At 36.6% G+C, this 26235-nt stretch overlaps 1 protein-coding gene and 1 pseudogene across 2 annotated transcripts; both read right to left on the reverse strand.

The window, feature by feature from the left end:
- Positions 1 to 2741: 2741 nt before the first annotated feature.
- LOC145011762 (TMV resistance protein N-like) lies at positions 2742 to 9585 on the reverse strand. The gene is made up of 6 exons (XM_078970495.1): positions 9418 to 9585; positions 8032 to 8627; positions 6359 to 7472; positions 6015 to 6263; positions 3729 to 4433; positions 2742 to 3635 (listed from the first exon to the last, which is right to left on the reverse strand). The coding sequence occupies exons 2-6, from the start codon at positions 8535 to 8537 to the stop codon at positions 3081 to 3083; spliced, it is 3129 nt and encodes a 1042-aa protein (XP_078826621.1). The 5' UTR covers positions 8538 to 8627; positions 9418 to 9585; the 3' UTR covers positions 2742 to 3080.
- Positions 9586 to 20666: 11081 nt separating this feature from the next.
- LOC145009667 (TMV resistance protein N-like) lies at positions 20667 to 25244 on the reverse strand (annotated as a pseudogene). Its single transcript, XR_013663847.1, has 6 exons — positions 25211 to 25244; positions 24613 to 25072; positions 23075 to 24177; positions 22728 to 22985; positions 21426 to 22125; positions 20667 to 21328 (listed from the first exon to the last, which is right to left on the reverse strand). The product of XR_013663847.1 is annotated as a TMV resistance protein N-like (transcript).
- Positions 25245 to 26235: the final 991 nt, after the last annotated feature.

Genomic DNA, 26235 nt, shown 5'->3' on the forward strand with positions numbered 1-26235 from the left:
AGACCAAATTTAAAAATAATTTTAAAATGCAAAATAAATGGAAAAATCCAAAAATTCTTTTTTTAAATATTATTTTCAGAACTTGAATTAACTAAAAAATAATAATAATAATAAATAAATAAATAAAATAATAAAAAAAAATTCCGTTTTTTTTTTGAAAAATAAGTGAAATATTCTAATAGAATATTACACTAACATATTCTAAAAAATAATTTTAAAATGCAGAATAAATGGAAAAATCTAAAAAAAAAATTTAAATATTATTTTCGGAACTTAAATTAACTAAAAAAAATAAAATAAATAAAAATAAATTCTATTTTTTTTTTTTTGAAAAATACGTGAAATATTCTAACAGAATATTACACTGACATATTCTAAAAAATAATTTTAAAATGCAAAATAAATGGAAAAATCCAAAAATTATTTTTTTAATTATTATTTTTGGAACTTGAATTAACTAAAAAAATAAAAATAAAAAAATAAAAAAATGTGTCTCACGGTCTCACAAAATTAGACCGTCTCACATGAACCTAACCATATATATAACATTTCAGTCACAAGTACTGTATAAATTAGGATTCCCCTGTAACTCAAACTAATACTAATGACATACATTTCTACCAGGACTTTAACCACATGACATTGAAAAACACTTGTAAATAAGAATATAGAGCATTTCAGGTACACTTATGTAATAGTATGAGTAGATTAAGAAATAAAAACCTACTATCCCTGTTAAAATATAAAGTATAAACCAAGTCAAACCAGCATAATTTGGTCTAAAATTTGGATAGGATAATGGAAAAATAATTTCTATGGTTCTAAAATGTAAACTTATGTGACCAGTGAAAAGAAAGGATGATGAAACAATCAGTTGTCAGTCCTGCAACTGGTTTACTTAAAAAGCAAAATCGAACTCACCATATATATATGCTCCCAAATGCATATACAGAAATTATAATCTTAATGATCGACTCTTCAATATGGGACAGGAGAAAATATTTTGTTATTGTCAATACAAAGTACTATGTCTATTTGAATGTGAACTTGATGAATATATATAATTTATAAGAAAGTATCATAGAAACATTTTGGAGTTAGAGAAAGTTTATGCAAGATTCAAGGCCACTATTAAAAACAATCCATTTAAAAACAGGTTTTATATTTGGGTAACTTGTCTGGAGCAGGTTCCTTCCAGAACAACCCATTCGATTGAAAGTCATCACCCAAATACGAGGGGTTATTATCAGCCACCATATGCAGCAGCATACATACTCAAATTAGGTCAGAAAAACAACGAAGTCAAGGGTGAAAGAGGATCGATATTAGAACTTAGAGGAAAGAGAAGCGGGTGAGTAAGGGGCTGTTTGTTTTTTGTGTGAAGATCTGCGGCTCTGCGCAACCACTTTTGTCTTCGTCGCGCAGACAACGCGCAGACACATGCCCTCGCAGATTGTTTGTTTTTTTGGAAGTGCGCAGATCAGAAAACGTCTGCGCGAGGTCTTTCTGGCGCAGACATGGGCCACTGTCTTCAAAGGTCTTTAGACCTCATTTTAACCTAAACAAAAAAAAACATGGGCCACCGTTTCTTTTTTTTTTGTTAAAAATGCATTTTTAATGTTTATGACATAAAATTAAGTTTAAAAATTCAATTTATTTTAACAGCCGCAGACGTTAAAAACGAACAGTCTTCTTATTGCAGACTGCAGACATTTGGTCCACCTCTTCTGCCGCAGAGGCTTGCAGATGTGGTCCGTAGACTGCAGACATTTTGACTTCAAAAAAACAAACAGCACCTAAGACATTTACCGTATTGGGGATTCCATGAAAGAAGGGGTAGCAATCAATTGATTTGAAGTGCCCATCAACAACGATTAATAAGTTGTGAAATCTCGAGCGATGTGTAAGATTTTGGGTAAAATCTTGAATCTTTGACTTAAAAATGGAAAAACCGAGACCTTTGACTTTATGGGTGTGTTTTTGAGTAGTTTTTTTTTTCTTTTCTTAAAAAAAAAGAAAAAAAAAAGAAGGGAAATATAACTGAAAACAATGATATGGAAGCAGTTGAATATATTATATTTTAGGGTTATTGTCATTATAGTCTAACAAAGTGTATAACTTCCTAGACTGTAAAGAACACATGGTGAAGATTTTGGGGTTACACTGATTTCCGAGATTCAAACAAAGCTTGCAACTTTTTCGAGTGGGCCAATCAAATCACCAGTACAAAGATCTTATATGTGAAATGAACTTGAAGGCTTCGAACTTGACACAAACAAGTATATATGCGATGGTGTATTTACTTAGGTTATGTTTAGTAATGTTGGCTGTTTTGTTCATTTTAATTGTTTTAGTTCTTGTTGGTTTATAGTTGATGTGTCAAAATAATGTTTGTACTTGTAACAACATTGTGCTTTATTTCTGTCTATTTCCAAAGCATTCCATTGTTGGTTGTTGGGTAATGTCAATTGTGGTTTCTGACCATACATATACATTTGCGTACATATGAATATGGCATTATATGTATTACATACTTATTTGCATTCTAATTCGACCAAATTTACATATATATGAAAAATGTATACTTCCCATTTTGCATTCAAGTTCCAAATTACATACATACATATGCATATGATATGTATGACATTTTATTTCAACCAAATAACTAGCCTGCCGACATATGTGTATGACAGATATACATGCAGTTGCATATGACATATATGCATGCAAGATACATACAATTTCACATGACCAAATTCGCATTTTAGATTGAAGTTCCATACGGCAAGTCCCACATGTTTGAGTTGTATCCTATAATAGACATATTTTACCATACAATTTTTGATCTAATCAGTTGAGATGTAATCCTTTTTAACAAAAACAACAGCCATGACCAATAAACAAGCAACAAAGAATTTGAGACTAAAGTGACTCTTGAGTATATTTCTCAGCATACACTTTGGTCGACAGCAACCAATTAATGAAAGTAAAATTGGTACCACAGATCATTTAATGGTTACCCAAAAGATTATGTGGAGGGGAAAACTGGTGGGCAGTCAAACGACCTCTGGAAATATGTCTCAAAGCCGACATTTCCATAAAATCTTGATAGAGGAGTTTGAATCATGTTGTATGGTAAATGTCTTTCTGTAATCAAATTCCCCATCCCAAAATTCTGAGGAATCTGTTGGGACTTTTGGTGTTTGCATCGGATCATCTTTAGGAACAAGTACAGCCCTAAACCTAAGCTCACCTCCATACAAATACTCATTGTCCAAGGAAAATGAAATGGTATTGTATGTTGAATTCAAGCATCCAGTGTGTCTCAATGAACTAAAGGAAACATATCCTACAAATATCTGATCATAATGAGTCTCGAGTGTTTCATTATACTCCTGATCATCAAGCTCAGACTGACAAACGTCTTGTACACCCATCTTGATGGTTATGTCAGGGAACCCTTCAAATGTCACCTCGGGTTTGACAAACATCAAAATCCCAGAAAAGTGATTGCACCAATCATGTGGAAGCAGCATATTATAAGTCTTCATCCAAACAACCCAAAGTACAGACGCCCTCCTCCAAATGTCATCGCCCGAAAGGTTGATACTGATAAAGTAATCTCTGGCGTTTCCCTGGCCACAAAACACATTCCATTATGATTCACCTCTATTCTTCTTATGTTTTTGAGGTTTTTATATATAAAGAATGAAAATCAAAAGCCAAACCTGGAGCATGGAGTTTAGTAATATGTCACCACAAAGTGCACCAAGTTTGGTATACCCCCAAACTGAGACTTGCCACAACCATTTACAGTTTGAAATATTTCCAAAGCTTTTAAGTGACGAACACCAACCCGCTATAACAACAGCTATACTTGATGGCAACTCTAACAATTCTACAAGTTGTTTGCACCATGACACGTTCAGCCGTTTGAGCTGAGGAAGTAGCAAGAGACTAAAATCCAACCGGACAAATCCATTTCCTTCTAGATCGAGTTCTAGCAAATTGGGTAATTCCCAACCAGCAGCCGAATTGATGTCTCCATCTGTCAGACTGCAGTTGCTGAGAACCAGTTTTCTTAAGCATCCACTAGAAAACCATACACCTATGTGGTTCATGTTGCGAGGTACAATATTCTCCAAATTAATTTGTTGGATGTTTGAAAGATTAAAAATTAATGTGCACCATGAGAGTACAATGGTCTCGAGTTTCGTTGACTGGGTAATGGGTGGAACCATCTTAAGATTGCCACAATTCCTTATGTCCACACAAACAAGCTTTTGCAAATGTCCAAATGATGGATGGATTTGTTTTAAAAGTGAAGATCCATAAACCATGAATGTTTCAAGGTTTGGAAGCCCCTCAAAATCTGGTGTCTCCATTAGTTTATCCAGGCTATCAAGTTTGATCATTCTCAAGTATGGTAGAAACTGTATACACAAGTGCACATATGTCAAAAGTTTGCCCAACAGTTCAAGGAAAATGGGTGTGTGTCATATATATATATATATATATATATATATATATATATATATATATATATATATATATATATATATATATATATATATATACATATATATATATATATACATATATATATATATATATGTATATAATGTTTGTAAACATGATTGGTTTAATAAAATTCTATCTATAAAACCATGCATGTTTAAAAAAATTGATGGCCAAAAACTATTACATTGAAAAACAAAAATTGTGTTCAGGAAAGCAATCGATTTTTTTATGATAACAAAACTTTCATACAAAATCCGTATCTTGATCGTAAAGCAAGTCATATTTATAAAAGAATTTCCTTAAAACACGTTTTATATAAAATAGGTGATGGTTAACCGATTGAATCCCGGAAAAAATAAAAACCACGGTTTTGGTTCTGTTGAATCCCGGAATTGACTAAATTATAATCAACAACAATACTGAAAAACAGGGGCGAGCATATTAACGGACAAACTGAACCATTTTAATTGAACCATTACTAAAATAGGTGATGTGGTTTCTAACTTTGATTAACCGAATACATGTAGTTCGGTTATGGTTTTCAAATAAAAGTCTAAAACCAAACCACTACAAACCGAACTGAACAAATAATACTAATAAATTTTTTTAATATAATATTTTACAAATTATATGGTATGTAATTATATTAGGAATTGAAAATTTAAAGGATAATTATTTGGAATTAGATGAGATACGTAATCTTCTATCGTATTAATATAGTTACAAACATGCAGTCATTTATTTTTATAGCAATGTACTTTCTGTTTTTATTTTTTATAGCAAAGTACTTTTTATTTTATGTAATTTTGAACCATTATGGTTTAACCGACATTAACCATTGACCATATAGCCAATTAAAACAGTTAACCAAAACTACTACTAACCGATACCCAATGGCTACCAAAATACATTAACCAAATGTAATGGTTATGGTTCGGTTTTGGCCAATAACCTAACCAAACCACCTCATACACACCCCTACTGAAAAACCAAACAAACTACCACCTTTAAAAAAGTACATAATCAAAATCAAGAACCAAATTAGTTTTTGGTTTTGTTATCGTGACCGAGTTTTGGACCCCTAAGGAGACAAAAGTATATGTATAGAGTTGAAAACTCACATTGTATATTTAATAGAGGCTTTATTAATTTCTCAGTTTCATAAATGTCCTACAAGTGTTGGGTGATGTGATGTATAAGTTACCTTGCTAACTATCACATGTGTATATCATTACCACCAACTTTCTAATAAAATTATTAATAATCACGTCATATTCATAAGCAAAAGAAATAAACTTTTAATAAATAATATATTCATTTTAATAAGAGCCTAGTATTTTATGATTACTGAGATACTTTAAAATCCAGCCATTTATGTACATGATTGTGTGCTTCTTATTGATAGAGAGGAAGAGATAGGAAGCAACTTAGATTATTAATTTAGCCGTTCACTTTGCCTTCATCCATTAAAGTGATTAAACAATAAGGATTACCTTGTAACCATCCCAAAGTTGATTTGCATTGATGTTTTTCAATGTTAGACAGCAAAGGTCCCTTGGTGGAAAACTTTCTGGCATTATAACTAATGATAGTGGAGTCACAACCAATAGTTTCTTCGAAACATATTTCTGATTCAAATCAATCCAACGAAGTTTCTTCATGTTTGCAGCGATTTGAAGAGCACGTTGTGATTCAACACTCCAAAAACACGAAACACCTATAGCTTCAATCTTGTCAAGGTTCTACGATAGAGGAACAAAATGGTGTCAGCATCGAGTTCAAATTGTTTCTTTATACATACATACATATATATCATGAAAAGGTAGCCTAATATTACCATCATTGCATCCATAGAGCATATTTTTAAAACATCTTCCACTTTCCAAACTCTACTATGTTTTTCAGGATTCTTGGGGTGTTCCCTTCTAACAATGTAGTGTGCCATTTCTTGTACCAAATCATGCATATCAAACTCACCAACTTCAGAAATAGTTATGAGAGACTTTTGTACCAACACCTTTATGCCTATAACAGGGTAATAACCACAAGCATCAAGTATCATCATTCTCTCTTCATATGTATACCGGCAGGATCCCCTCAAGAAACATGCAATGTCTAGGAACAACTCTTTCTCCAGGGGTGTAAGTCTATCAAAGCTGATTTTTAGAACTTCCAAAATATTAGCATCAGGAATTTCTTTCAATCTAGCCAAGGCACTCCTCCACTCATTCATCTCTTTGTCACATAGAAAACGACCGAGAACTCTAAGTGCTAATGGGAGCCCACCAGCATACGAAACCACATCTTTTGAAAGTTGTTCATAATCTTCAATACGTTTGTAACCCCGGGGTGCATGCTTGCAAAAGAGCTTCATAGCTTCATCATTGTTTAACAAGCTTATATTGTATATCACATCTACTTTGTGTGCAGTTAATACATGCTCATCTCTAGTTGTGATTATTATACGGCTTCCTTCACCGAACCAATCATGTGATCCAGCTAACTGTTCTAGGTGCTCAAGGTTGTCGACATCATCAAGAACAATCAACACCTTTCTATGGTGTAACCTATCCTTTATCATGCGCCTTCCTTCTTCAAGTCTCCCTACCTCCATTTGCTTTTGTCTCAAAACACCACAAAGAATTTTTTCTTGCAATCTTTCCAGACCTTCTTTATTAAATGATTCCTCCCGAACATTTTTTATAAAGCAACAACCATCAAACTTGCTAGATATCTCATCATAAACAGAAGAGGCGAGAGTAGTCTTGCCACCACCCCCGACCCCCCATATTCCAATCATGCTCTTACCACCAAACCCGATTTGTAACTTTGATATCAAATGTTGCATGCGAGCCTCTACTCCAATCAAGTTGTTATCCACACTTGAAGTTATTGGATGCAACCTATGTGAAATTGTGTCAACAATTGTTTTGATGCATTTTGACTCGTGCCTGCAAATTGAATATACAAGGATCATCAATACATTGACAAATAGCTTCATCATAAACTACAACTCCAGAGAATGTTCACTTTGTGTGTTCTTAACAGATGTTAATCTCCAGTAGTATTGATAATTATTCGGCTCTAATCAAGTGATCTAGTTAAAGCCTTTTTTCATCAATTACGGTCATTAAACATCATCAAGAATAATTTAAACATTTGTATGACAGCCTACTTATTATCATGCATCTTCCTTCTTAACTCTGTACTACCAATTGTGTCTTCAAAATAGCTAAGAGAAATTTCTTCATATATACTTTTTGGATCCCTTCTACAAAATATATATATATATATATATATATATATATATATATTGTTATTTGATTATTGCATAGAACTATAAATATTTGCATCATTGTCCATGACAGTTATAAAAAAAAAAAGCGTGTATATTATCATCCAGAATTTGGCTATATCCTTTAAAATCGTATTAGGTATAAGTATACATGTCTTGTAGTAGAGCACACATATCGTAAGCATAAAAAGTGCACAAACAAAGAAGAAAATTACCCATTGGCAATGTGCTCGGTTTCCCATCCAGAAATGTTACTTGCATCCACAAGTGCTTTTCTCCAAGATTCAACCTTCGTGTTGTTCTCCAACTCATGTTTCACAAATGCTTCTCTGTATTTGTGTTTTTGTTTTCGAACTTCGGAAGGATCAACGTCATAAAATACGGGCATCACAATTTGTCCTCTTGTATCCTTGCATTTCATGATATGTGAAAGTTCATCTAAGCACCATGAAGAATCTGCATAGTTTTTAGAAAATACGATGACGGCGATCTGTGATTCTTCAATAGCCGTCTTTAGAGATGGGCCAATTGATTCTCCCTGAGGAAGTGTTTCATCGTCCTTGTAAGTGTAGATTCCCTGTTGTACGAGTGCTGTTTGGAGATGATCAACAAAAGTCTTACGGGTATCTTCTCCTCTAAAACTAAGAAAAACATGGTACTTCCACACCTCAGAAGAAAAGGCCAGAGCAGAAGGAGAAGATGATGAAGATGCCATCGACATTTTGAGTTGTTCAGATAGAATGTATGTGATTTTTGAGCAGCTTAACGAACTGAAATATATAGGGAGATGCAAGTCTTCAGTAAGTACAACCTGTTTCATGTTGAAAAACCTAGTCAGAACTCATAATTGTGCTAACTGTTACTATAATACAAAAAAATATACCTATTTTTTTCATTTTTTGTCTTAAAAGCTGCTTTGAAAATATAATACAGGTTATAATTCAAAAGATAGGCAGGGATTGATTCAGGTAATTGATGTTAGTAAATTCAAAAGTCTTTGTCCTGCATCCGCCACTCTGCTTTCCCATGACATACTCAAAATCTGAATTGAATGAAGAAGATCGTTCATTTAAGAATCTATCAAGAGATACATAAACTCCCACCATGATTAACTGCTTACATCTCAAGATTATACATCAAATATTGGTTGACCACTTTGGTACAAACCAATAATTACATTGGTTATCAGTAGATGACTAGTATCTTTGATGTTGTTTACTAATAATGAATTTCCCAAGTATTTTGTGCTTAATTGTAATAATACCCGAATTTAACTAGTGCCAAGAAACACACATCCGGGACCAATCCCCTTCTCAATTATTAATTTTTTGTATCCACAACACATATAAGCATCATTACACTCATTTCCTTTTAATTCCATTCGTTTATCGCATACACAAAAACCTAGTGACTTCCAAATTGTTTACTAATCGAAAAACTTCACCTCTGACTTAGGTCAAAATACGTTTCTGACATTCCAAATCGACAATTTCTTAACTTGCTGATAAATTTACTCAATAAGTCGTATACGAATTCATTGAAACTTCAATTTCTTTATTGATAACTTATACTTTATCAATTTACCGGTTTGAGGAACGTACCTCAAATTCGAGGCCACTCCAAACTCTAGCAGACTCCCTTTCTAAGCTTTTTCTTTCCAATCAATTTAACTTTGCAAGATTATATTCAATTTTCGAATTCTAATTTATGCTTTCAACTGGATCGATTTGAGATTTTTTGAGTAGGTTGGTTTGACACATCTCTCTAGATCGGTCAACGAGGGAGTGAATATAATGAGATGGAAGTTATAGTTTCCTTAAATATATATACTCACGTTTTGGAGTTTCAACATTTAGTCACCATACTTGCATATTTTACATTTTCGCCACCAAACTTAAATTTCATTATTTCATCATTTATGCTAATTCGTCAAATAAGTGAATAACCTAAACTATACTTTAAAGATCTTCAGCATTAACATGACTTTCCTAGTAAGAAATTCGTGTTAAATGGTACAAATAGTGATTAATATCTAACACTAGCACCATTTTATATCAAAAAAAAAATACTAGCACATGTATCTTTGTTTTTTCTAACTTAATTAGGTTTTAAAAAGAGTTTTCATAAAAAAAGCCCACCATAGTTTTTTTTAGTTTAACGACTAATTTTTTTATAAAGTTTAACTATTAAGAGTTTGTTTATATAATTCAAAGATACGCAAGTAGATTTTAAATCAATTCTATCATTATAAATATATCTGATTGTACGAATGTAACCATAATATAAAAAACATGTGTGATGACTATTATCAAGAAAATTCTATCTAGTTCGTCCGTGGATATAGCTAAGATTAAATCTGATTGAGTGAACCACATCAACTTCTATTATTTATTTTATATGCATCTTTAATTGTTGCATTTGTGTTTGTGTTTTCTATCCTCGACCCTAACTACTAGTATCAGCTGATTGGAGAGCCTTGCCTCTCCCAAGGTAACAATACCAAATTTCACAAAAGATAATCACACACCCCTTCACTCTATCATCTTATAATCATTTTGTTGCAACAACTAAATAACTTAAATACCCGTCCGTTAATAAGATGCTCATAAGTTTGTGGAATTCCACATGTTACCTTTATCCAATTACATGACTAAAGTGGATGTGTAGACGTGGTGTGGTCCTAGATTTGCTTGGAAATAGACTTTGTGTACCCACTATCATTTGGTTATATTTGAAGCTCTCTTGTGATTGTTGACTCCTCACATTGAGGAGGGTTTTGTTTTGATGAATGAGGTTTAGTGGAGTTTGAATCACATTGAGTTGTGAATCAGATGGCATGTGTGTGGATATTTTTAATTAACTTTGTTTTCTCTTATGTAACATCCCGTTTCTGGTATGCAATTAATCTAATTAAGTATTTATCTTTGAGCTACTCGATGACTTGGTAGCCCTAACTCGTCGAGTAGATGCCAGAAGGAACGTGGGGATTTAAATGGTTTATTTGGCGAGTCCAATCCTGGACTCGACGGGTAGGTCTGTCAGGAGGAAACTCTATTTTCGGGGTTTTGCACCCTATTTAAGCTACTTAACCCCTTTTGGGCCTCCCTTACCAGCCTCCATGTCCTCCAAAAACCCTAATCCGTTGTGAGCATCTTCCTTGAGAGATTGTTGAGGTTTTGAGTGTGTTTTTATAATATAGAAGAGAGTTGGAAGAGCTTGGAGCCAACAAGCTTGTGGAGATGATCTAGATCTAGGATTTCATCCATCTGTGGCAACCTTCTGAGGTAAAAAGCTCTTAGCTTGATAACCTATAGCTTAGATCTCTTTTAGCATTGATTTATGGGTCTTTTTGACCCCTTTGAAAAGGATAAGTAACTCTTCATGGGTTGCAAGCCAAGCAATCCCTTCTTCCTGTGATATTTAGCCTCTAGAACCATAAAAGAGGTCTTGAACCTGTTTTTGTCCAAGAAATGGTCATGTTCATGGAGTAGTAGGTTGCTATAACTTGATTTTGGGTCCATTTGAGGTGTCCAAAGCCATCAAGTCTCCAACTTTACAGAAATGGACCATGGAAACAATCTGGATCTGTGTTTTGGAGCCTTAGAAATGTGAAACCCGTTGTATAGGGTAGATCTGCAAGGGAACCTGACGAGTCCGATCGAGGATCTCCGATGATGTTCATGAAACTCGGCGAGTTGCCAAGGAACTTGACGAGTGGATCATCTTGTCCCTTTTTGTGATTGTTCTAGGACTCGGCGAGTCTGAGGACGACTGGACGAGGTAGTTCATCCAGTTGCAATGATGGGTAGCTTGGGAACTCAACGGGTCATAGTGTAACTTGGCGAGCCGAATCGCGATTTTAGGGTTTCTGAGTTCTAGAACTCGGCGAGTCAATAGGCTGACTTGGCGAGTTAGGCCAACCTAGAAGGTTGACTTTAACCAGAGGTAAAATGGTCATTTTACCCTAAGAAGGATTATCATATTTTGATTAAGAGTTATTATGGAATTGATAGCCGAAGAGTCACCGGACCAGCAGACAGGGATTCCTCACTCAAGTTTTCAGCGGTCAGTCTTGTGAGGTGATAGTGATTACTCCATTACTGAAGCAGATCCGGGAGGCGCAGGTTGAGGGCCTGAAGGAGGAGTGCCAGAAGTGCGAGAGGATTATGGGCCGAGTGGCCTCATTTGATTATGACAACCGAGGGTTTTTGACCCTGCATGGGAGCGTTTGGGTTCCAGACTGGGGCGGAGTATGGCAGGTTCTGATGGATGAGGCTCATAAGTCGAGGTTCTCCATCCATCCTGGGGCGATGAAGATGTACTGAGACCTTCACCCTGATTATTGGTGGCCTTACGTGAAGAGGGATGTAGCATGGTATGTGGAGAGGTGCTTGACCTGCAGGAAGGTCAAGGCCGAGCACCAGAGATCTCACGCCAAGATGCAACCGTTAGATATTCCCGTGTGGAAATAGGAGGATATCACCATGGGTTTCATTACCAAGCTTCCGAGGACCGCATGTGGAGTAGACTCGATATGGGTCATCGTGGATCGGTTGACCAAGAGCGCTCATTTTATCCCAATCCAGAAGAGCATATCGGCCGAGAAGTTGGCCGAAATATATGTGTGTGAGATAGTGGCACGGCATGGGGTGCCTGTCTTGGTGGTGTCAGACCGAGATGTCCGTTTCACTTCCAGATTTTGGAAGCGATTTCATGACGAGATAGGTACTCATCTCCATTTCAGCAGCGCTTTCCACCCCCAGACAGACGGGCAGAGTGAGAGGAAGATTCAGACTCTCGAGGACATGCTTCGTGCATGTGTTTTAGATTTCGGTGGCAGTTGGAATACGTATCTTCCGTTAGCGGAATTTTCATATAACAACAGTTACCACTGTAGTATAGACCGTCCTCCCTTCGAGATGCTCTATGGGAGGAAATGTACGACCCCAATCTGTTGGGGTGAGGTCGGTCAGAGGTTCATGGGGAGTACGTAGGTAGTACTCAAGACCACAGAGTAGATCTAGCAGGTCCGGAGAAGGCTCCAGACTACTCAAAGTCGGCAGAAGAGTTACGCTGCCAAACGTGGTTCGGATTTGGAGTTTCAAGTGGGTGACATGGTCCTCCTTAAAGTGTCACCCTGGAATGGAGTTATCAGGTTTCGGAAGCAGGGCAAGATGGTGTAACATCCCGAATTTCAGAAGTACGATTTAAGATTTTAAAGTGTAATTTCGAAGAAAGGACTCGACGAGTAGGTACGCTTACTCACCGAGTTGGAGTAGGTTTGGGTCGCGAATTAAGTGACCAACTTGCCGAGTCGGAAGATGGACACGACGAGTTGGTACTGGGATGAGAAAAACCCTAATCTTAGGGTTTGCACCCTATTTAAAGGACTTAATGTCCTCCCCTCAACTCCCTTAGCCCCCTTTAAGATCCAGTAAACCCTAGCTCGTGTGTATAAAGCCATTGGAGGGAGATTGAAGCTTTGAGAGGTGTTCTAGTGGAAGAAACTTGAAGATCAAAAGGGTTTGCATCAAGAAAGTAGTGTAGATCCAGAATCTACTGCATTTTTGGGCACATCTTGGAGGTAATGAGTTGTTACCTTTCCTTTGTTGCTTCTAGATTTATTCTTGAATGAGATTTGGGGCACTTCGGGTTTGGAGTCCAGATCTGAGGTTGCTACTTCAGATCTAGATTTGTAGTGGTCCAGAAAGTCATAAAGCATCAGTTATTGAATTGTTGGTGAATCCCTTTTGTCTAAAACCCAAGCCTTGGTGTGTTTTGAGCCTATATCTCTTTGGTTTCATGTAAAGTTTGCAACTTTATGTGAGGGATAGATTGTAGAAGGGTGGATCTACGGATTGGAGCCTCAACATGGCTCAAAAAGCCTCTGAATGAACTGAGAACTGGAGAGACTCGGCGAGTCACATGGGTGTACTCGACGAGTTGTATGAACACATGCACGGACTCGACGAGTTGGAAGAACAACTCGGCGAGTATGTTGAAGATTGCCTTGGACTCGGCAAGTCTGTTCTTGGATTCGGCGAGTCAGGTCGCAGAACCCCAACCTCTTTTGGTTAAAGCCTTGGATTAGTGAGTCGGTTGGCTACTCAGTGAGTTAGACAAGATGGGACTCAAAGATCGTTGGACTCAGTGAGTCTTGGGGCGACTCGGCGAGTTAAGTTGTATCATGAGAGTTTTCTGGGTAAGGGAACTCGACGATTCGATGGGGTGACTCGGCGAGTAGAGTCAACCAAGAAGGTTGACTTTGACTGAGGACTTTGAACTTGACCAAGAGTTGACCAATTTAACTTCCAAGGGTACTTTGGTAATATTGGTATTTATGGAATTGGTACTTTGGTAGTGTTCAGTGGCGGCGATCGTGTCGGAGGTCGGAGCAGCTTGGTCTTATCTTTTCAGTCAACAATTTCAGGTGAGTTATCCTCACTATATCAATAGGGGTTAAGGAACCAAGGCTGGCCCTTTTAGTTGTTATCTTGGTTACAGTATGCTACATGTAGCTATGATCTGTTAGATTGGTATCAGAATAGACAATATGTTGTTATGCTCATGTGATCCGTTAGGATTGGTATGTTAGTGACCTGGTTAGGTCGATGCCTTGGTCATGAGAGATTGCTATGATCAATGATTTGTGAGATAGTTATATATGATATATGTACTCGTACTGTTGATGTGCTTATTGATCTATTAGATCGGATTCCTGGTAATTGGGACAGTAATATGTCAGTGACCTGGTTTAGGTCGGTATCCTGGTATATAGGATGATGCTATGTTAGTGACCTGGTTTAGGTCAGTATCCTAGTATATAGGATGATGTTATGTTAGTGACCGGTTAGGTCGATATCCTGGTAAGGATGATGATATGCTTTATGATCTGCTAGATCAATTTGTTTGCATATGGACTATTATGTGATTTCCTGTTATATGTACACATGGTTATTTGCTTGATGTTTGGGTTGAGGCGGTCTTGCTTTGTGCTGAAGGCCAACATACCCTACGAGCGGTCTGGATAGATTGTAGGCCCGTATGGCGGTCCAGTCATACCGAAGGCTCGGATAGATCCAGATAAACTGAAGGCCCGGTGCGGGCGATCCAGTCATACTGTAGACTCAGAGAGTGGACTAGGTGAACTGAAGGCCTGTTGAGGGCGGACCAGTCACGCTGAAGACTTGAGAGGCATGGTTGTTCTGTATTGTGATACAATATGTTATGATTATGGTTGTATGTGGTTGGTATTTTGGGGGTAACTCACTAAGCTTTCGAGCTTACAGTTCAATGTATTTTTTCAGGTACTTCAGGAGATTGTGGCAAAGCGAAGGCGTGATCGTACCGCTCCTCATGTTTTATGATTCATGTGATATGGTTCTGGGGGATACTCTGATGTTTAAACTATTTTGAAAATAAAATGTATGAACTTAATGGGTTTTGAATGAAATAAAATGTTTTAAATTGGCTCAGATTTTTGGTCGTTACAAATGGGCCCCAGGTTCATTGGTTCGTTTAGGGTTTCGGTCTGGGTGGGTCGGGTTGCTTATCAGTTAGATCTTCCAACAAAGCTCCGCCAAATCCACAACACATTCCATGTTTCCTAGCTACATAAGTTCTTGGTGGATGATTCAGCAGTGGTACCCTTAAAGGATATTCAGGTTGATGACAGCCTGAATTACATTGAGAGACCGGTGGCGATTCTGGATCGCAAGACGAAGGAGTTGAGGAATAGGAGGGTCGAGCTAGTGAAGGTGCAGTGGCAGCACCGCAAGGGCTCGGAGTGGACATGGGAACCCGAGGAGGAGATGTGGGAGCACTACCCGGAGTTATTCGGATGCAGCAGACTTCGAGGACGAAGTCTAAGACAAGTGGAGGATAATTATAACGCCTTGTATGCAATTAATCTAATTAAGTATTTGTCTTTGACTACTCGACGAGTTGGTAGCCCTAACTTGTCGAGTATATGCCAGAAGGGACGCGGGCATTTAAATGGTCTACTCGGCAAGTCCAAGCCTAGACTCGACGAGTAGGTCTGTCAGAAGGAAACCCTATTTTTGGGGTTTCGCACCCTATTTAAGCCACTTAACCCCTTTTGGGCCTCACTTATCAGCCTCCCTATCCTCCAAAAACCCTAATCCATTGTGAGCTTCTTCTTTGAGAGATTGTTGCGGTTTTGAGTGTGTTTTTGTGATATAGAAGAGAGTTGGAAGAGCTTGAAGCCATCAAGCTTGGGGAGAAGATCTAGATCCAGGATTTCATCCATCTTTAGCAACCTTTTAAGGTAAAAAGCTCTTAGCTTGATAACCCATAGCTTAGATCTCTGATAGTATATATTTATGGGTCTTTTTGACCCCTTTGAAAAGGATAAGCTACTCTCCCTAGGTTGCAAGCCAAGCAATCCCTTCTTCCTGTGATATTTAGCCTCTAGAACCATAAAAGAGGTCTTGAACCCGTTTTTGTCCAAGAAATGGTCATGTTCATGGAAATAGGTTGCTATAACTTGAGTTTGGGTCCATTTGAGGTGTGCAAAGCCATCAAGTCTCCAACTTTATAGAAATGGACGATGGAAACGATCTGGATCTGTGTTTTGGAGCCTTAGAAGTGTGAAACCCGCTGTTTAGGGTAGATCTACAAGGGAACCCGGCGAGTCCGATCAAGGATCTCCGATGATGTTCGTGAAACTCGGCAAGTGGATCATCTTGTCCCTTTTTTGATTTTTCTAGGACTCGGCGAGTCTAAGGACGACTCAACGAGTTAGTTCGTCCAATCACGATGATGGGTAGCCTAGGAACTCGACGGGTCATAGTGTGACTCGGCGAGCCGAATCGCGATTTTAGGGTTTCTGAGTTCTAGAACTCAAACCTGGAAGGTTGACTTTGACCAGGATGTTGACTTTAACCAGGGGTAAAATGGTTATTTTACCCTAAGAAGGGTTATCAGATTCTGATTAAGTGCTATTATGGAATTCATAACCGGAGAGTCACTGGAGCAGCAGACACGGATTCCTCACTCGAGTTTTCAGCGGTTAGTCTTGTGAGGTGGTTTTCTCATGTCGGAAAGGGTGTAAGGAACCAAGGCCGGCCCGTTTAGTTAGTAGTAGTTCCGTACTACAGTCCGATGTCGAGCGGGGCCTAATGTAGCGTTATTTGCTTTCTGGATCTCATGATGTCGGGGCGGTCCCGAGGAATGCTTGTATGCTTATATGCTTGATGTCTTTGTGATTCTTGCATATGTTTGCTATGTGTTAGGATTTCCGGATTTCGGTCCGATGTCAGGGCAAGCCCGAGGAATGTCTAGTTAGTATGATATGATAGCATGTTTCCAGATCTTGGTCCGATGACGGGCGGGGCTCGAGGAATGTTTACATGATAGTATAAGTGTTACGTTATGTTCTAGTTGATATGTTTATATGTATGTCAAGATATGCTAGATGTTGGGCAGGGCCAGATGTCAAATAGGGTTCGATGCCGAGCGGGGCTCGATGTCGAGCAAGCCGATGTCGAGCTAGAGTCGATGTAGCAGGGGCGGGGCCCATGATATGTTATATGTTATGTGTATGGTATGTGGTAGTTTGGGGGAGCTCACTGAGCTTCGTGCTTACGGTTTTGAGTTTTGGTTTCAGATACTTCCACTAGCAAGGGGAAGGGCTCGGGATGATCGCATGGCACACACCACAGTTCAGCCTGGGATGTTTCAAGACTCTGATATTTTTACATGATTTTGATACATTATTCAATATGATGTTTTGAGATACATGATTTATGATTTTTTCTATATGATGATGGTTGACTTATGGTTTCTTAAATGATTTAAAAATGAAATTTTTGGACTGTATTTTTGGGATGTTTAATCTTACATTATTTATGTTTGATTAACTACTTTTATTATTTTATTATGTAAGATCCTACACACTACAAAAATGCTAGTAAGGTCGGAAGGTACGGTCAAATCGCATACAATGGTGATGCTGACATGGGCATTTCAGCGCACCATGAACATCACACCCAGAGCACCATGAACACCACACCCTAGGTGCGGTGAAGGTGTGAGTGGTGACCCCTAACCATACTCTCTCCTCCCTTTTCTCTTACCAACAACTAGATTTTTATTAAAAAATAAAAAAATAAAAAATAATAATAATAATAACAGTCAATAAGAATACACACACACACACACACACACACACATATATATATATATATATATATATATATATATATATATATAGAGAGAGAGAGAGAGAGAGAGAGTCAAGATCAAATAAGAAGGAAATTTTTGGTAGGAAGGTAAGAAGTTTTTTTTCTACATATTTTTTTGACGAACAAAATCAATGAATCACTAGATGATTCATTTCTAAGATGATTCACAAGAAAAAATTCTCAAAAAAACATTTTTATGATTCATTTATACAATGATTTTGTTGTTATTCACTAAAATTATCATAAAAATGAATTTTTTCTTAATTTACTTAAAAATGAATCATAAAGATGTTTTTTTGAGAATTTTTTCTTGTGAATCATCTTAGAAATGAATCATCTAGTGATTCATTTATTTTGTTCGTCAAAAAAATATGTAGAAAAAAAACTTCTTACTTTCCTACCAAAAAAAATTTCTTACCGGATCTATATATATATATATATATATATATATATATATATATATATATATATATATATATATATATATATATATATATATATATATATACCACTCAATAAATACCAACCAATTTTAACCTTCAAACTCACAAAAATATTCTATTTTATTCTCTTTTTTATTAATTTTTACTACAAATTAGATTCCAACAACCCCACCCCGAAATCACGTTGAAGAGATATTGTGTTTCTAGTTCAAACAAGCTAACTAGAAACACTTTCTCTTTCAATTTGTTGATTTCGTTTTATCGTTCCCAACTTGATGTTGTTATTCATTCTCATCTACAATTTCAATACCAAAATGTTCAACAATACTATCTCCAACTTGTTTTAATTTCGTTTTTTTAATTCGTCGATTTTTTTTTCAATTGTTTGCTTTCTTTTTCCAAGTAATGAAATAATATGCTTCTTATTAATTTTGTGTTTACTAAATTTTTATTTAATTATTTTTATTTATTTATTAAAGTATGGTTTTTTAAATTATAGTAATTTATTTATTAAAAAAAAAAGTTAAGTGAAATGAAATATGATCATTTCATGGGTTTGAAGAGAGAATGAGAGTTAGGGAAAATGAAGTAGCATTGAGGTGGGACAGAAAATGTGAATGATGAAATGTGAAAGATGAAAATGTGAGACAAGGAGCTTAAATAGGGTCCAAGACCCTAAAATAGGGTTTGGGTCTGATTGGAGTACACCCAACGTACATATGGTACACCCAACATACTCCATAGAGTACTCGCGACCAACCTGATCAGTATGCCTAGCGTACGCCGAATTACGCCCCACGTACTGCCCTTTTCACTAGTACGCTACGCGTACAACTATGTACTCCTTGAGTACCCGGTTAAGCCCTAAAACCACCAAACTTTCAAATGCTATAACTTTTCGTTATAAGTCTGTTTCCGACGATCCTTATATCCATAGAAAAATAACGAGAAGCCCTACACTTCTATCAACTCATAACAACCTTAAGACCTTTCGAACAAAAATCCAAAATTCATAAAGAACCGTGATATCAAAATACGATTATACCTTTGGGCTCCGAAACCCAAACAAACACCCAGATCACTTAGACTATACTACCCTCAACCAAAAGGGGCCAAATCCTTTCTTCCACAAGGCCCAAAACCTTATGATGACTGACGAACGGGCCACAGCCCCAAACAATGTAACGATTCAAAACTGAGTGTTACAAAACAATTAAACATATATGAACATAAATAAACTTATACAAATAACAGATACGAACGTTCATGAACATAAATGAACGAACGAGACCATTGTTCTTGTTCGTTCGTTTATCTAAACGAATTAGAATTTGTGTTCATGTTTATTCATTTATTAAATAAACGAATATAAACGAACTTCCCGCCGAACGGTTCACGGATAGTTCGCTGAACGTTCTGTTCGTTTACAGCCCTGAGGTGGTACAAAAAATGTGAAATGTGAAATTTAACCACACCCTCTAGCCTAAAGATACCAAAACATTTATAGAAACAACCCTTTTGCAAATACCGGTGTTGAATTAACGTCAATGTCCCAAAAATGCACCACATGGTGTGTATTTGCTTTCATAAATACTAGTAATATATATACAATGTAGATTATGATTCTAACCCTGTAACCCATTAATGAGTTTGTAGAGTTTCGTATCATTCATCAATCCCCTAATTATATTATTAACTGGCTGTAAGGTTATGACAAAACGGGAAAATAAACTATAGCAACAATCAACTGTTAATGTGTATGATCAGTCGGATATAGAACCACAGTTTTATTAGTTATGATTATGAAACCGGCAATCAAATAATCAAGTTGTTAAAAACAGACAACTTATAGAATGCTTGCAAGCAAAATAGCAGTTGTTGTAGAAACCAAGAAGAGGAAGAATCTAGGACATCAGCAAGTGTATTTTTCAACACAAATTATACTCATAGTGACCTTCAAGAGTTGCATTCTATACTCATAATGGCCTTAGAATCAATTTAATTAGAATACCATCAATTATTGTATTAATATATAATACATATTATATGGTGTCTTTCATCAAGGCAATTTGTAATTACTTTCCATGAATAGCATTAGATGATGCAGATATGGAATATCAACCAACAGTGTGGCTAGTCAAAATGTACTAGAATCAGATGTCTTGTTTCTTGTATGAGAAACACAAGCATTTAAACATGCAATTTTCGATCTAATCAGTTTATATATAATCTTTTTTTTAAAGAATCAACAACAGTGATCAATAAAGAAAATCACCAAGGATTTGAGGGATTCTTGGATATATGTCGCGATCAAACAAGTTCATACCAAAATGCATGTTGTTGTGAGGTGTCCATAAAATCTTGATAGATGACTCTGAATCATGTTGGACCCTAAATGTCTTTCCATCGTCCCAAAATTCTGAGGTATCTGTTGTTTGCATCAGATCATCTCTATTTTTCCTAGGAACGAGTACAGCTCTAAACCTACGTTCATCCTCCTTATCCTTACAGTGTACAGAAAAGGAAAGCATATTGTATGTTGAATTCAAGCATTCGGTCTTTTTCAATGAACTAAAAGAGACATATCCTACACATACTGCCCCATAAAAAGAAATGTCTGTTTCATTTGACTCCTGACCAAATAAAGAACGAAAATCTTCGTCTATGCCTTGCTTGATAGTTATATTAACACGCACATCGTGCTCTTCGGATTTAACGAACATCAAAATCCCACAAAAGTAATCGTACCAATCATGTGGAAGCTGCATTGTAAACTTCTTCTCCCAGTTGAGCCAAGGTACAAACCCCCTCCAGATATCAGAGTGTGAAAGGTTGAAACTTATAAAGTGATCTTTAGCGTTTCCCTGCCATATAAAAAACATATTAGATTATGGCTAAACTTATTATTCTTATATTATGCTTGCATTTATATACATAAAGAATGAAACTCAAAAGCCACACCTGGAGCATGGAGTCTAGTAATATGTCACCACCAAGTTTGTTCTCCCCCCGCAATATGTCGCCAATAAATTTGTTTCTCCCCAGAAGTGAGACTTTCCATAACCATTTACAGTTTGAAATATCTCCAAAGCTTTCAAGTGAGTCACAATAATCCGCTATAACAATAGCTATACTTTGTGGCAGCTCTGACAATTCTACAAGGTTATAGCATTCTGATATGTTGAGATATTGGAGCTGAGGAACTCGCAAGAGACTAAAATTCAACTGTACAAATTTATTTCCTTGTAGATAGAGTTCATGCAAGCTGGGTAACTCCCCAAACAGCAACTGATCCGATGTCTCCATCTGCCAAATTGGACTTGCTGAGATCCAGCTTTCTTAAGCATCCAATGTGGTTCATCTTGTGAAGTAGAAAATTCTTCATGCTTTGTTGGATCTTTGAAAGATCCCTGCACCTTGAGAGTACAAGGGTCTCGAGTTTCATCGACCGGGCAATGGGTGGAACCAACTTAAGATTTTTACAACACCTTATCTCCACGTAAACAAGCTTTTCCAAACGTCCAAATGATGGATGAATATCTTCTAAAAGCGGAGATTCATTAACCATGAATGATTGAAGATTTGGAAGCCCATCAAAATCTGGTGTCATGATTAGGTTCTGCAGGTTCTGAAGTTTGATAATTCTCATGTTTGGTAGACACTGTTGTATACAAGTGCACAAAAGTCAAAAAAATTCCAACAGGTCATGGGAAATCGCATGCACACACACACACACACTGCTAAATCACCACTCAAATTCATGTACAAGAGAAGGGGAAAAATGTGAAATGCAGGGGAGACAGATAGAAAATTGTTTAGGGGAATTCCTGGTATTTTACTTTTATTTTCCATTCCTGAAAGATGCCAATAAGTAGTGGGATGGAATGTAAGGAATCATTTATCAATTTTGTGTGAGATTTCTTGTAGGAGAGACTAGCCTCTTGAAGTACTTGAATGGAAACTCCGAGTTAACCAATTGATTTTTTTTTTTTTAATTATTACTTTCCAATTTGTGTTCTTCCTGTGGTGTTGTTGCAATTCAAAGTAAGGGTATAGCAAAGTGGTATCAGAGCACTATATGGCTCCTCCTGGAAACGTTTCTTAAAGTGGTACACATGTGCTTCTTTTTTTTTTTTTTTTTTTTTTTTTTTTTTTTGAGAGAGAGAGAGAGAGAGAGAGAGAGAGAGAGAGAGAGAGAGAGAGAGGCAACTATTATTAATTTATTAATTATTATTCTTTCATCCATTAAACAATAAGAAGTACCTTGTTACCCTCCCAAAGTTGTTTTGCATTGAGCCAGCTGAATGTTAGACAACAAAGCTCCCTTGGTGGAAAATGTTCTGGCACTATAATTAATGGAAGTGTACCCCCATTAACTTTTCTTTCATCCATTACACGTGTCATTCTATTATCCAAATAAATCCACCGAAGTTTCTTCATGATTGTAGCCACCCGGAGAACACGTTGTGATTCGTCACTCGTACACCACTGACCATATATAGCCTCAATCTTGTCAAGGTTCTGGGATAGAGGAACAAAATGGTGTGAGGTCGAGTTAGAAGTGTTTCTTCATACATATTTATACCATGAAAAGCATGCTTAACCATTACCGTCATTACATCCATAGCACATATTTTTAGAATGTCTTCCTTCTTCCAAACTCTACTATGTTTTTCAGGATTCTTGGGGTGTTTCCTTCTAACAATGTAATGTGCCATTTCTTGTACCAAATCATGCATATCAAACCTTCCATCTTCTGAAATAACTATGAGAGCCTTTTGGACCAACACCTTTATGCCTATAACACGATGATAACCACAAACATCAAGTATCATCAGACTCTCTTCCATCTTTTAACCGCCGCCTGAAGAAACATGCGATGTCTAGGAACAACTCTTTTTCTAAGAGAGTAAGTCCATCAAAGCTGATTTTTAGCTTTTCCAAAATATTAGCATCTGGAATTTCTTTCAATCTAGCCAAGGCACTCCTCCACTCATTCATCTCTTTATCACATAGAAAACGACCTAGAACTCTAAGTGCTAATGGGAGCCCGCCAGAATAAGAAAACACATCTTTTGAAAGCCTCTCATAATCTTCTATATGCCTGTGACCCCGGGGTGCATGCTTGTAAAAGAGCTTCATAGCCTCATCATTGTTTAACAAGGTAATATTGTGTATCACATCTACTTTGTGTCCGGTTAATACATGCTCATCTCTAGTTGTGATTATGATTCGGCTTCCTTCACCGAACCAATCACGTGATCCAGCTAACTCTTCTAGTTGGTCAAGGTTGTCAACATCATCAAGAACAATCAAGACTTTTCTATATTGTAACCTATCCTTTAACATGCGCCTTCCTTCTTCAACTCTCCTTACCTCTAGTTTCTCTTGTTTCAAAACCCCAGAAAGAATTTCTGCTTGCAGATTTTCCAAACCGTCTTTATTACTTGATTCCTCCCGGATATTTTTTACAAAGCAACAACCATCAAACATGCTAGAGATTTCATCATAGATTGAAGAGGCAAGTGTAGTCTTACCGCCACCCCCAACCCCCCATATTCCAATCATTCTCTTACCACCAAAACCAATTTGTGATATCAATCGTTGCATGCGGGCCTCTACTCCAACCAGGTTGTCATCCACACTTGAAGTTATGGGATGCAACCTACGTGAAATTGTGTCAACAATTGTTTTGATGCATTTGGACTCATGCCTGCAAATTGAATATAAAAGTATCATTAACACATGCTCACATTGACGAATAGACTTATCATAAACTACTACCCTAGACAATGTCTACATTGCAAGTTCTTAGCAAAAGTTAGTCTCCAGTAGTAGTGACAGCCAATTTATTATCATCACTACGTATTACCAGTTGTGTTTTCAAAGTAGCTAACAGAACTTCGGATCAAACTTGTTGATTCCTTTCTAAAATATAGATATTGTTATTGGATTATTGCATACCAAAACTATAATTATTTGCATCGTTGTACATGACTAGTTGTACTCTAACACTTATATTCTACCATCGAGAATTTGGCGTTATCCTTTATAAGCCACGTATAAGGTATAAGTATATATGTCTTGTAACAGAGCCCAATATATTAAGCATAAAAAGTGCATAAAGAAAGAAGAAAAAAAACATTACCCGTTCGCAATATGCTCTGGTTCCCATCCAGAAATGTTACTTGCATCCAAAAGTGCTTTTTTCCAAGATTCAACCTTCTTGTTGTTCTCCAACGCATGTTTGGCGAATGCTTCTCTGTATTTTCGTTTTTGTTTTCGAACTTCTGCTGGATCAACATTGTAAAATACGGGCATCACAATTTGGTTTCTCGCATCCTTGCATTTCATGATATGTACAAGTTCATCTAAGCACCATGAGGAATCTGCATAGTTTTTAGAGAATATGATGACAGCAATTTGTGATTCTTCAATAGCCTTCTCAAGGGATGGGCCGATTGATTCACCCCGAGGAAGTGTTTCATCGTCCTTGTAAGTGTAGATCCCTTGTTGTTCAAGAGCTGAGTAGAGATGATCAACAAAAGTCTTACGGGTATCTTCTCCTCTAAAACTAAGAAAAACATGGTACTTCCACTGTTCCACACCTCAGAAGAAAATTCCAGAGCAGAAGGAGAAGATGATGAAGATGCCATCGACGTTTTGAGTTGTTCAGATAGAATGTATGTGATTTGAGCAGCTTAATGAACTGAAATATATAGGGAGATGCGAGTCACCAGTACAACCTGTTTCACGTAGAAAAATCTCGTCAGAACTCATAATTGCACAAACAGGTTATAATGTAGAAAATCTCATAACTGGTCCTCGGCTGCATTTATTTATTTTTTTATTTTTGTCATAAAAGCTGGTTTGAAAGTATAATACAAGTTATAATTCAAAAGATAGGCATGAACTGATTTAGGCGATCTATATATGTTAGTTTTCACTCAATCACATCATACAAACTAGTCTTTTGCTGTTAATACTACATTAAGATGCAGATGAAATTTCCTAGCAAAACCAAACTTTAGTAGACTCGATCCCTTTTTAAACTTTTTACTTTGCAATCAACTAATCTTTGCAAGCATATATATACTTTAATTTTCCATATAATTTTTTATTAATTTCTTTTCTCAAGTGGAATCGATTTGAGCTTTCCTCCACACCTCGACTCTTCTCTAGATTCGTTTATAGCATACAAAAAAACCTTAACTTACAAAAAATTTACTATAATCATATAACTATATAACTATTCTTATTCAAAAACTTCATAATTCTGACGTGGGTCAAAATACGTGTCTGTGATTCGACAACGACATTTTCTTTAACTCGATGAGAAATTTTACTCAATAACTCGTATACGAATTCATTGACACTTCAATTTCTTTATTGATAACTTATACTTTATCAATTTACCAGTTTGAGGAACGTACCTAAAATTCGCAGCAACACCAAACTCTAGCAGGCTCCCTTTCTAAGCTTTTTCGTTGCAATCGACTTAACTTCGCAAGCTTATACTTCAATTTTCATAGGAAATCTAATTTATGCTTTCAAGTTAATTGGATCAATTTGAGATTTTGAGTAGGTTGATACCTTTCTCCACAATTTGACACTTGTCTCTCAATTCTGTAGATCGGTCAACGAGGGAGCAAAGATAATGAGAAGGAAGTTATAGTTTCTTTAAATATATACTCGCGTTTGGAGTTTAGCATTTAGTCGCCACACTTATATATATTTTTGACAAAATTACAAAAATGATCCTTGTGGTTTG

Source organism: Lactuca saligna, chromosome 8, assembly GCF_052625555.1.
Source record: "Lactuca saligna cultivar CGN05327 chromosome 8, ASM5262555v1, whole genome shotgun sequence".
In the NCBI taxonomy this organism is placed as follows: Eukaryota; Viridiplantae; Streptophyta; class Magnoliopsida; order Asterales; family Asteraceae; genus Lactuca; species Lactuca saligna.

What these genes read in the sequence shown, in the direction of transcription:
- LOC145011762 (XM_078970495.1), bottom strand. Translation starts at nt 8,537, where the DNA reads ATGTCGATGGCATCTTCATCATCTTCTCCTTCTGCTCTGGCCTTTTCT. An exon ending in AACTTTGGGATGGTTACAAG is followed by an intron (nt 4,434 to 6,014) that starts GTAATCCTTATT and finishes TTGTGTATACAG; the next exon opens with TTTCTACCATACTTGAGAAT. An exon ending in TACTAAACTCCATGCTCCAG is followed by an intron (nt 3,636 to 3,728) that starts GTTTGGCTTTTG and finishes TTTTGTGGCCAG; the next exon opens with GGAAACGCCAGAGATTACTT.